At 41.8% G+C, this 12,854-nt stretch overlaps 1 protein-coding gene across 1 annotated transcript in view; it reads right to left on the bottom strand.

The window, feature by feature from the left end:
• Positions 1–5,699: 5,699 nt before the first annotated feature.
• Positions 5,700–12,854, bottom strand: part of LOC117355940 (olfactory receptor 2D3-like) — an 86,124-nt gene continuing 78,969 nt past the window's right edge. The window contains exon 2 of the mRNA XM_033935134.1: positions 5,700–7,270. Within this exon, the coding sequence (XP_033791025.1) occupies positions 6,307–7,251 (945 nt within the window). The 5' untranslated portion in view covers positions 7,252–7,270 and the 3' untranslated portion in view covers positions 5,700–6,306. The remainder of the gene's footprint in view (positions 7,271–12,854) is intronic.

Genomic DNA, 12,854 nt, shown 5'->3' with positions numbered 1-12,854 from the left:
GCACTGGGAAAGGTGTAAGGAAAAAAGTTAGACACGGGCTCTGAGAGCTGGAAGACATGGGTCATGAGGTGAAGAGGTATGAAACATAAAAGGGAAAACAGAGTTAAAATGAAAGCAAGCGGGGGGGGGGGAGGGGGAAGGAGTGGTATGGACTGTGATACAAAGATAAGTGGATGAGGAATGTGTTGAAGAAAGAAAAAAACAGAGATGAGGACAGGAAGAGGAACTGTGTGGCGTTCAAGGGGGATGATAGGGTAGATAAATTGAGAAAAGGGTTCTGAATAGAGAGGATCAAGTTGGAGGCATAGAAGTGGCAGGAGAGGTGAAACTAAGAAAAAAAAAATCAAGAACAAGCAAAGATCATTTTCAGATTTCGGGGGATATGGTTCAAATCTATCAGCTGCTCCCCACAAATGACTGAACCCAAGAATCACAGGGTAAGAATGTATTATGTTGCTAATTAAACTGTGTCAATTTTGGGTATCCGCTCTTTCCTTCCAATCTTGGAGTTACAGGGATAAATGTGATGTTTCATTACAAAGATGGGGAAAGGGAATGAGGTTGTGGAAGCTTGGAATTCCTGAGCTAGAAATCTCCCTTTTAAATCGTATTTTCTCTTGGCAGCTCTGGCATTGAGAGGGGCTATGGTCAGATATTGAAAAGAGGGGGAATGGAAATTAGCACTGTTCTAATTCCTGACAAAATTTAAAAATATTATTCCCCATCCCACAGGAGGTAGAAATGGGCACTGGACTATGGGAGCTAAAAAAAGTACTTCATCAGCAGCAGTTAGGAAGAGGTGGCAGGAAATCATTGACAAAGTTGGAGGGAATGAGAGAAGGAACATATTGTCTCACAAACTCTCTGTGTTTCTTGGTTTGGTGGTTTGGTTCCCTGACATTCCTTGTGTTTAATTGCTAAATCCCTGTTCTTGGCGTTTAGTAAAATTCTGTAAGATCTTAACTGAGCAATATCATGCAGGCAGCCCAAACATAGTGACTTAGTATGAGGGCATGCTTCTGTGCCCTGGGCTGTTGGAATATGTTTTCCCACTCAACATGTAATCTTTGAGGTTTCAAACTGTGATCCTTGCTGGGCTTCCTAAGCATGTGGCAAAGAATCTTTTCGTAAATTTCTTAAAAACTTTTTTATTTGCTAAACATTTTGAAAATTAATCTCTTTTGGAAACCTCTGTTCTTTCTTTTTTCAGTTCTTATTTCATTGTTGTAAACCGAGTCGAGCTTCCTTAGGTTGATGACCCGGTATATAAAGTTAAGCTTTACTTTAGTTTAGTTTAGACCAGTGTTCTTCAACCACTGGTCCATGGACCAGTGCCGGTCCACAGAAATTTCCTGCCGGTCCACAGAGCCAGCACATGCATCAGGCCCAAAACAGTGTTCTTCAACCGCCGGTCCATGGTGCAATCGATGCGGCGTTATCTTCAAGCTAGCTCCCTCTTCCTAATTGATTCAGTGCACAAAGCCACGGGCAGTGGCTCCTATGGTCATCCTGCTCCTGAACTGGAAGCCTTCTCTCTGACATTGCAACATCAAAGGGAAGGCTTCCAGATGAGGCACGGGACGTGCAAGGTGCAATTAGTACTATTATGGGGGCAGTGTCTGGGGTGGAGATTGGGTAGAGATGGGCAGGGTCTGGCCCACAACTTAGCCCAGTGTTCTTCAACCGCCGATCCACGGATCGATGCCGGTCCACAGAATAATTCTTTTATTTCTGCCGGTCCATAGGTGTAAAAAGGTTGAAAACCACTGGTTTAGACTCTACAGGCAGAGGGGTGGTCATTGGCCCATAATCTGAGCACCAGGGGAAGTGCTGCAGTGCAAAAGGGGATGGGGAAGCAGTCCCAGTAAACAGGAATGCGCCTGAAGCCAGGGAGAGCAGAGCAGGGAAATGATCCATGCCTGTGGTCAATGGGGAGTTACAAATTGAAGATGAGTCAAACCTACCAAGGAAAAGAAGTCTCACCTGTAGAGGAGAGTGAAAAGTGGGAAGCAGTGAAGGGATGGGTGAGCCAAACCTGCAATGAACAGCAACTAGTTAGGTAAATGTACATTGGAGCTTGCTGAGGAGTGTACAGAAATAGAAGTCTGGGTCAAGGGGAAATGAGAAGCAGAACAGGCTAAAAAGGATTTAGGGAGTAGAGCAAGAAGAGAGCTACTAAACTCCCTGCCCCCAAATATAAAAATTCAATTATGCTTATGCAAAAGGAGAAACAATTAAAAAGTGCAGAGGGAGTAGGGAAGGAGGGAAAGAGGACAAGGAGGAGTAAACAAGCAAAAGAAATTAGGAGAATAAAAAAAATTTTGAAGGAAAAATGTGTGGTGTAAATGAGGATCTGAGGGCCTGGTTGGAGAAAAGTGCTGTAGATGGGCTGAATGGAGGGAGAGAGAGAATAAGAGGCAACAAAGTGCAAGTTTGCATTACCTGCCCTGCTTTTGACATTTACAGTAGATACAGGCTGGTCATTCACTCCAGATTTATTTTATTTTTCTTTGTTGGGTAAGAGGAAATTTGTTATGAGTTCAGCACCCCAATTTCACCATCATTGATAATCTAAATTGTATTTTTCTGTCTCCTAAGGAATCTGCTAAATTGCCTTGGCGAACTAGTCATAGGACACAAAGTTTTTCTACTTTATCACAAAAGTAGTTAGCCAAATAATCCACCTCTGGCCTCAGCACAAGTAATCTGTTCTCCCCATCGGTTAGAGAATCCATTAATGGAAAACTTCCTAGCTGGGCATTCATTCTACACAATTATTTAAGAGTAATACTGAAATTTTGCTTTCCTCACTGCCCATCGGTAATAATTCTGAAAGGCTGCACACCTTCTTTGGACATTAGGTGTTTTCTCCTTTCTCCATAACCGCTCAGATTTATGAACCTGCCTTATCAAAAGGCAATATAGCATCGAGCTGGTGGCATATGCCATGCAACAGAGCTATCTTATTATGATTTAGTTTGACCATGACTCCTGCAGCCCCATACAGCTGATCATAGTGGACATACAATTTGTCATAGTGGACAGATAATTTGCTGATGTTCCCTGCTTCATATTACATGACTGCTGCCATGACACATTACAGCTCTACCCAGCACCATAGGTTAATTTCCACTGTGTTTGCTGATGGAAATATGCAGCACAGACCAAGAGTGATGGCTATTTGTTGTGCTCAATGGTAATGCCAATAATAAAAATAATAAAATTTTAATCCCAAGATTGATTCTTGATGTAAAGCATACCAGACCCGATACGGTCCATGTTTCTAAAAACACTTCTTCCTCAGGGGTTTTTCTGAGCAGCATTCTTTACAGAAGAGTTATTCCACTTGTGCCCCTAGACTTTTTGTTCAATTGTTTTGATCCATACGGTTCTTGAATGCCCACGTAATGAATATCTCGGACCCCTGAGGAAAAAGTGTTTTTCGAAATACGGACCGTATCGGGTCCGGTATGCTTTACATCAAGAACCAATCTTGGGATTAAAATTTTATTATTTTTATTTTTTATTGTTGTCATTACCATTGTTTTTATGACTTATATATTTTATATATGTTTTATTGAATAAAATTCCTGTACTTTGTACATTTTCTGCAGTTTTGTATTGAGTTTTGCGTTGCAATTTCACCGCAGTTTCGTTGGCTTCTTTTTGCTTTGCTATTTGCTGTGCTCCACTTACATCGCAGAGAAAATACTCTCACTGGATACAGGTCAAGATGCACCATGGAAGAGATGAGGATGAGTAAAGGGTTAGCCTGTTAGGTCTGCATGAGCACATTGAAGAGGGCTTAACTATAGATAACCCGATGATCCAACAGTACAAGGACGCAAGGCGCACAATAAGTACAAAACTGTATGGGAAACTCAAACAGTTGCAATCGCTAATAAACATATTTAAAAAATAAACAAACCAAAAACCCATGGTTCCTCATGTTCCATGGCCCTCACTCTAACAGCTATACATTGGTGTGGGAGCTATGTACGAGTATGAGTGTACTGTATATGGATATACTATGAGCAAGCAGTAAAGACATTTGAGAATTGTGATTACAAACATTATAACCTGTGTATTTAATATTACAAAATATGTAGATTGGGGGTATGAGTCACAGAGGAAAAGAAGGCCACCTCAGGGGACAAAATGCATTTGTAGAAAAAAAAAAAAAAAAAGCATGACAGGGCAGCTGATCCCATTGCGCAGTATCAACTAGATGGCACTAGTAACAATACAGTAGACAGCAGATCAGGTGGCACCAGGGTCTGAAGCTGTCAGAGCAAGGTAGAGCAGATAGTGAAACAGGCAGCAGTAGCTTCTCAACATCACACTGCTTATCTAGATAGTGGCTGACTGTCTCCAATATCTGGATAATTTCCACAGTCTTCCCTTGTTCCGCTTTCCCTCCACACCTTTATTATTCTCATAGACAGATTTTTTTGACCCGATACTATCTGTATATTGGGTGAAAATCCATGGATAGGCAAGTCAAGTGTCCACCAGCTACTAGTGAATTCATTATTTGCTTTGAATACCAGCATGTTTGTTAATAAAAATCTGGAGTTCTAGACATCGGGAAATACTGTTAAAAAATTATTCTGAAAAATGTTTTAAGAAATGTCCCCCCTTTCATCTAATTCAGGGGTGTCCAACCTTTTGGCTTCCCTGGGCCGCATTGGCCAAAAAAAATGTTTCTGGGGCTACACAAACATGCAAACGCTGCAGCAAGACAGAGGAGGGAGCCAGCAAGACAGTAAACACCCGGGGGCAGCAGAGGAAAACACTGCATCACCCTCAGCCGGGGCTGCAGGTTGGACACCCCTGATCTAATTCTTAGTCATGAAACTCAATCTGGTATCTGATTGATTCCATGATTCCTCCTCCGTATTTGTGGTTTCCGTATCTATGGATTCACTTATTCGCGATTTTAAACCAAAATTTTATTTTTTCTTTTTTCAGGCTATTTTAAGCCCTGTAAGACCCCCCCCCCCCCATAAGCCTTACCTTGTGGTCTAGCGGGTTTTCGGGGCAGGAGCGATCTTCCTACGCTCCTGCCCAGTGCAGATCATTCATAGGAAATGGTTGCCTTGAGCTCCCGTAGTCTCTTGAGACTACGACGGGAGCTCAAGGTAGCCATTTCCTATGAGTGATCTGCACGGGGCTCGAGCGTGAGAAGATCGCTCCTGCCTGAAAACCCGCTAGATCACCACGTAAGGCTTAAGGGGGGGCTTACAGGGCTTAAAATAGCTGGGGGAAGCAGGGGATAGGAGCAGAACCGGCCCACATATTATTCATGTTTTTTTAATATTTGCAGGCCACCATGGATATGGAGGGAGAAGTATATTTCTAACCTGTCTCCTACTTCAAAATTAGTCCAGCAAAGTCCAGCTTCTGGTACTCAGTTGCTTCCTGACCAATGTTTCCTCTAAGATGTGCACAGGCATGAAACAAATCTCCGGCTATACACACTGCAGATTAATAATAACTTTATTCTTTTATACCGCCATAACCAAAAGTTCTAGGTGGTTTACACTAAAAAGAGCTGGAAAATCAGCGAAATACAATAATACAGTAAAAAATGCAAATATTTGTAAAATAGAATTTCAATACTAAAACTCACTAAGTAATAAACTTATCGAACAAAGTGGTCTTAATTCATTTCTGCTTTGTTCGATAAGTGCCTTAACATTCAGGACTTGGAAGGAAGAATGGCAGATCTCATTCCTTCGCCGTTGACTGCTTTGCACAGTTTATGCTGGAACCAGTAGCATTTTCAAAACTCTTAGGTCAGGATGTGATAGCTGTTGATTTGTTCTTCTCAAGAGTCATATCCTTCTACTCTTGAACAGATATATTTTTTTTCTTCTAGTTTGGTTACATTTATGTTTCATCCCAGGTTTTGGGGGTGAGCATTTATCACTCTATCAGGTTGACTAAGAAAGCATGATAGCAAATGAATCTGTGTGTGGATGCTCAATACCATTTGACTGGAAATTAAGTACGAAGGGATACCTTTTTCAAAAAGCTTCTGCTGCTTTGTATTCCAGATTATATTTCATAATTGATTTTGTGTTGAAATCCTCTAATACATTTTGAGAGAAATAGCAGTTTTCACATTCATTGGTAATATTGCAACAAATGGAGCCAAGGTTATCTAGAAAGTGGCACGTTTGTTTTAAATTGCTGTTTAGAGTTGCAATTACATTTACTCTATTTTCAGTATATACAGTTCATATCCGATACATGTAACACTCTGTAAACATTCACAAGTTCTTCATGAATTTGAAAATCATGTCATGTGAAATTTGCATCTCTGGCTCTTCTTGTGGCTTTTCTTAGAGCCCCCTTTACCTCCTTGTTTTTCAGGCTGTAGATCATTGGATTCAGCATTGGCGTTACTACAGTATAAAACACAGTAATTCTTTTATCTTGCTCCTGTGAATGGCTTGACTTGGGTCTCATATACATAAAGATAATGGTGGCGTAGAATAGAGTAACCACCGTGAGGTGGGAGGCACAAGTAGAAAAAGCTTTGTGCCTGCCCTCAGCAGAACGAATTTTCAACACAGTGGAGATAATGCGAAGGTAAGAGATTAGGATTAAGGAGAAAGGAATGAGGAGAACTACCACAGCCACCAAAAATATCATCAGTTCGGTGGTCCGGGTATCTGTACATGCGAGATGAATTATTACGGGAACTTCACATACAAAATGGTTCATTTCATTAGGGCCACAGTATGGTAATCGCAATGTGAAGACAGAGTCTACCAGTGACAAGAGAAAACCACCTGCCCATGATGCGCTCGCCATCATGACACACGCCCTCTTGTTCATGATGACTGTGTAATGCAAGGGATGACATATGGCCGCATAACGATCATAAGCCATGACGCCAAGGAGAAGACATTCTGTTTCGCCCAAAGACAGAGCAATATACATCTGTGCTGCACATTCGGGAAATGAAATGGTCTTTCTTTCGGCGAGGAAGTGCACCAGGGCTTTAGGCACAATGGCTGATGAATAACAGGTTTCAAGGAAAGACAAGTTGGTAAGAAAAAAATACATAGGTGTGTGAAGGCGAGAATCCACTATGACTATAATAATTATCAGAATATTTCCAGTCAGAGTAACTATGTAAATGATTAAAAACACAAAGAAAAGTAACAACTGCATCTTGGGATCTGATGAGAGTCCAAGGAGAATAAATTCAGTGACTGAGGTAAGATTGCCTCTTTTCATTGTATTCACAAATCTTTATCTGTAAGAACAAGAACAAAGAAATTCATTGTATTTATATACAATTATATTGGCTTATATACATTATTAGTATCAAGGAAATAAACCACAAAATGATGCATTTGTGTTTTTATAATGCTTTCCAATTTGAGTCAGAAATGTGCTTATTTGGTGATTAATTCTGCTTGTCTCTTGGCATAACAAATATGGTATGAAGTTCAACCAGGAAAGGGGATGGTAACATACATACTTGAATATAAATTGATCCGAATATAAACTGAGGTGCATTTCCCCCCCCCCCCCCAAAAAAAAAATAAAAAAAAGGAAATGTGGTTGCCTCAAGTATAAACCAAGATTAGAAGTTTGGGTGATCCTGGTAAGAAAGTCTACAAAGATTAGACATCCTTGCTATAAGTTTTAACATAATATTTTAGCTATAAATATTTTTATTAGCTCAAAGCCAGAAAACATTAAGGGGTCCTTTTACAAAGCCGCGCTAGCGGCTATGGAAATCTATCACCTGCTCAAAAGGAGGCGGTAGCGGCTAGCGTGTGCGGCAATGTAGCACAAGCTATTCCGTGCGTTAAGGCCCTAGCGCGGTTTTGTAAAAGGAGCCCTAAGTATAATAACAGCAGTTTAAACAATATCTGTTTAGCTAAACCATCCCTCTCACCATAATCCCTCTGTTCTCTACCCCCTAACTAAACACATTTATTAACTTTACAGTGTAGCTTTTAGTCCATAAATGATTTAAAATCCTTCAAAACAGAATTCTTCATCACCAAAATTCCCAGACAGTGGAAGTCAGCTTCTTTGATGTCATCAGCAGAGACATTGTCATTATCAATGACATCATCATTATCACTGCTGCTGTTCTCATACATTACAGGTCTTTAATGGAGACATAGGAATGAAATTTGAGCAATGTATAACACTGACATTTAAAGTGCTTATTTTAGAATTGTTTGAGTTTTAGATGCGTATAAACTGACATTTAGTCATCGTAATAGGGATACCCAGAGGCAGCACAGGAAAGAAGTTCCTGCCTCTTGAAGGAGCAGTTCCAACCCAGGGACGCTGAACTCCCATCCTCCACCTCCCTCCGTAAGCAGGCCTACTGAGTGGTCTGGTTTTCCAGATTGTAATGACTGGCTCCTGTTAGCAGTTCCAGCCCGGGATAATCTCAAGAATTGGACTGAAACAGAAAGCCTGGGAAGGAAAAGAAAGTCCCCTCAGTATCCTTGGGAAACCGGACCATATGAGGTCACCCCCAGAACTTCTGGACAGTTTCAAGTTCCACCTGGACATGAACTGGGAGGCTGACTGAGGAGGCTTTCTGAGGAGATTTGGGGTTGGACTGGGAGTCCTCAGCACAGTCTAAAGAGGAGCCTGTTGGTTAGGGTTACCATATTTCCTTTTTAAAATAAAAAGATGACACTTGGCCCCCGCCCCACCCCACCCCCAGCCCCACTCCCACATGAACCTTGTGTCTCCTTCCCTGAGCTCGGGGCTTCATATGAAGGGCCTCTGCGCATGCATGGATGAGATGACATCATGAGTATGCACACTTGCATTATGATGCCATCATGATGTTCTTGCATGTGCAGAGGCCCCGAGTTTGGGAGCTTCCAAAACCTAGACAACTGTCAGCCTTTGAAAATCCCTCCAGGCACCATACAGTCCTCTAAAAGGAGGACATATCCGGGTTTTCCCAGATATCTGGTAACCCTACTGGTGGTAATATCATGGAAGAGATCGAACTTGTGAGCCCTGAGAAAATGGAATTGGCCTAAAGGTAGGCTCTTTTGGGAAAGGAACACACTGACTTGGAAAAGAGATGGCTGAGGGGAGATATGATTGAAGACTACAAAATCCTGAGTGGAGTAGAACGAGTACAAGTGGATCGATTTTTCACTCTGTCAAAAATTATAAAGACTAGGGGACACTCGATGAAGTTACAGGGAAATACTTTTAAAACCAATAGGAGGAAAAATTTTTTTCATTCAGAGAATAGTTAAGCTCTGGAACGCGTTGCCAGAGGATGTGGTAAGAGCGGATAGCATAGCTGGTTTTAAGAAAGGTTTGGACAAGTTCCTGGAGGAAAAGTCCATAGTCTGTTATTGAGAAAGACATGGGGGAAGCTACTGCTTGCCCTGTATCGGTAGCATGAAATATTGCTACTCCTTGGGTTTTGGCCAGGAATTAGTAACCTGGATTGGCCACCATGAGAACGGGCTACTGGGCTTGATGGACCATTAATCTGACCCAGTAAGTTTATTCTTATGTTCTTATGACTGAATGTTGAGCTAAACTTTGCCAGGTACAAAAGTTTGTTCTTTTATGGAGGGGGCCTAGGCTGGGAGAGTCTCGATGTTCTGTGAAAGTGTGAAAAGGGAGGGATTCAAAGGATTGGAAGGAGGCCTAGAGGCAAAACAGAAACAGAATTGGGAGATAATGAGGGGGTGGGGGGAGGAGGAGGCGGAAACAGTGGAAGTTTCCCATGCAACTAAGAGGCTGAAGCTTTGGAAGATGAACTGAATTTTGTTTATAAAAGCTATATGAACTAAATTTTGTTTAAAGAGTTTTTTGAACTGGCTTTTTGTTTAGCAGAGTGAGAAGGACTAAGTTTTGACCCTGGAACTTGCACTTTGCCTAGGCAGTCACGTATGACTTTATGCTGATTGGATTAGGGGCTGAGGACTGGTTGCACTCCTGAAAAGAGATCTTGGTTGGATTAGGAGCTGCAGTTTGGACGGCACTGAGGAACAGTGGTTTGTGCCTTGCTGTACCTGTTACAGAGACAGGGGTCAGCTCTGGAGGTACTCTAGGCAACTGCCTAAGTTTTGACTCAAACCAAGACTGACTGGAAATTTCTGGGTCCGGTTTCTTTTGGTGGAAGAGACCCTGATGAGGACTACTCATCCCAGAGCCTTTTTTGCTTCATCACCTGGAGTTCTGTGGAGTAGCTAATCCTAACTGGAGGCGCCCTAGGCAACTGCTTTGGTGTGATAACGTGTATATTGCATGCATGTCTATATCCTTTTTTCTAAAGCTTAGCACATGAAGTGGGTCTAGGACAATTCATCGCGGTCCTTTAAGAGCCATCAGTTCATTGCAGGACTGTTCAGTATGGCCCAGGGTTACAGCATGTGGCGTATGAGGTGGGGAGGGGGGACAATGCCTCCCACATCAGCATTCATGGTGCATGTGGTGGTGGGATAACGCACCCTCCATTCCCAATCCAGCATGTCTTGTGGCACATGTGGTGGTAGGAGTGATGCCCCCCACGCCCCCCCCATCAGCACTCCACTTTGATCCAGTAACGCCTCTCCACACTCCCCCATCCGTACTCCACCTCGATCCAGCATGAAGGGCCATGCTGAACAGTCCTGCGATGAAAGTGCGGCGTGGCTCTTAAATGGCTGCAAAGAATGGTCCTATTCCGGCATGAAGTGCCATGTGGCCCATAGGCATAAATAAGGATGTCCAGCATTTAGTGTGTGGTGCAGGGGTTAGAGCTACAGCCTCAGCTCCCTACGGTTGTGGGTTCAAATCCCGCACTGCTCCTTGTGACCCCGGACATGTCACTTAATCCCCATTGCCCCAGGTACCTTAGATAGAGTGGGAGCCCACCGGGACAGTTAGGGAAAAATGCGTGAATACCTGAATAATTTTAGAATTGTAGGATATGCTGAATATAAATTATTAAAAAAAGAAAAAATAAAAAATAAAAAAGCATGGGCTTAGCTTTAGTAAAATGACCCCTAAAACACAAACATGTGTATATGGCTGTTTTGGATGGCATTAGGGTGGGCCTAAAAATAAACTTGCATTCCCCAATTCAGAAGGGAAGTGTAAGTATAGTTCAAACAGATTGATGTTGGAATTTACACTTGTTCCCTGGGACATCTAGGTTTAAGAACAATGCTTATACTGAGCATCACTCCACTGGAGGGATTTGGGAAAGTTGTCCTCTTAATTCTCCAGAGGTTTATGTCCCTTAACCCTCCAAAAAGAAAACTGGTAAAGGATACAGTGTTCTGTGACAGCTTTGGGAAAATACACGTGTATGTTTCTAAAATTGCTGACATGGGGGAAATTCTCAACGAGGCCTACTATTAAGATGTGCTATTTTAGTGTTAACAGGCAAACAAACAGTGGAGATGTCCAGAAACACAGGTGTGCTTGGTAATTAAAACACTCTACTTTATTAATACAATAACTCAGCACACACGTGTTTAGGCCCAAACAGCCTGCCTCAGAAGTCTTATTGCAAAACACAATGTATGTTATGCTTCGAAGAGGCACGTGTATTCTTTTCTTCAAAAGTGCCTTTTATGCTGACGTTCCATTTTGAGAACAAACAAAAGGGGAGAACCAACAAGGTCTGCAGTAAAGGATGCAAAACAAAAGCAAGGAAAACTGCAGAAACACGTCCAATGATGCAGGCTAACAAAACTTGCTACGTAGGAGTTCACACACAGATTGCTCTTCGGTGTTTGCTTTTGCACAGGTTACAGTTTTTTTGTTTGTGGTTTCATTTGATCCTCTATCGACCTGGGACCCCTGATGAAGATGTGCTAACCGAAACACGGACATGTGTCGGGTCCCTTGGTTTGTTTTTAAGGTGGTATTATTAACCGCACTCAATTATTTGATATAATAAATTTAGCCTGCATCATTGTACATGTTTATGCAGTTTTCCTTGTTTTTGTTCCATTTTGAGATACATTTTATTCTACAATATACATGGAGGCCCATAATCAAAAGATATGTCTAAGTCTAATTTGGATTTAGGGCACTAGTTGCTTAAAGTCAGCAGCGGGAAAACTTTTTGACGTGGGAGAGACCATCATTGTGATGGACTGGTCACCCAGACATGGCAACGGAGCAGTGGGGCACCTTACAAGGTACAACTGTGAAATTCACAAAAAGGGTGCCACTTACACATCTCACCAGAACTCCCTTGCAGGTCATGATGAGCCCCCAAAAGAACCCCAAACCTACTATGCCCACCTGTCTACAACCACAATAGCCCTTATGCCTGCAGGTGACACCTATATGGCAGTACAGTAGGATTTTGGTTTTTTTTGGTGGGCTCACATTTTCTACCATAGATTCATTTCTAAATACCAATCTAAATGAGGCAAAATTAAATAAGAAGCTGGTTTAGAGCTAATGAGTGAAAGTATCAGTAAACTGGCACTGGAAAGGATATAAGTATATTAAGCCTCAGATTGACAACATGACCAGTTCAAAATGAACACTACAGTAGCTCAAACTTTATCAGGCATGTTTAGAAAATTCTGAAGTCAAAGATAAGTAGAAGTAATGTAATTAAAATTTTTAACACTTGGACAATTCAGTTAATCAGAAACACTGCTGACATTGTAGACTACACAATCTTGTTCAAAACCCCAGGAAATAGGTGACAATGTGTGCCCTACACTCACAAAATGACATTGATGACATAAGTGTATATACCAAGGATCAAAGGACACAGAGGCCTGATACAAGTGAAGCAAAACGTGGAAGAAGAAAGCATGGTCTCAGTGACTATATTGCAAACAGCAAAGAGCCCATATTAATTGAAGTTTGGATAGAAA

The sequence above is a fragment of the Geotrypetes seraphini genome, chromosome 1 (genome assembly GCF_902459505.1).
Source record: "Geotrypetes seraphini chromosome 1, aGeoSer1.1, whole genome shotgun sequence".
Classification (NCBI taxonomy): domain Eukaryota; kingdom Metazoa; phylum Chordata; class Amphibia; order Gymnophiona; family Dermophiidae; genus Geotrypetes; species Geotrypetes seraphini.
Note: the sequence above shows the minus strand (reverse complement) of the source record. Positions and strands in the feature narration are given on the sequence as shown.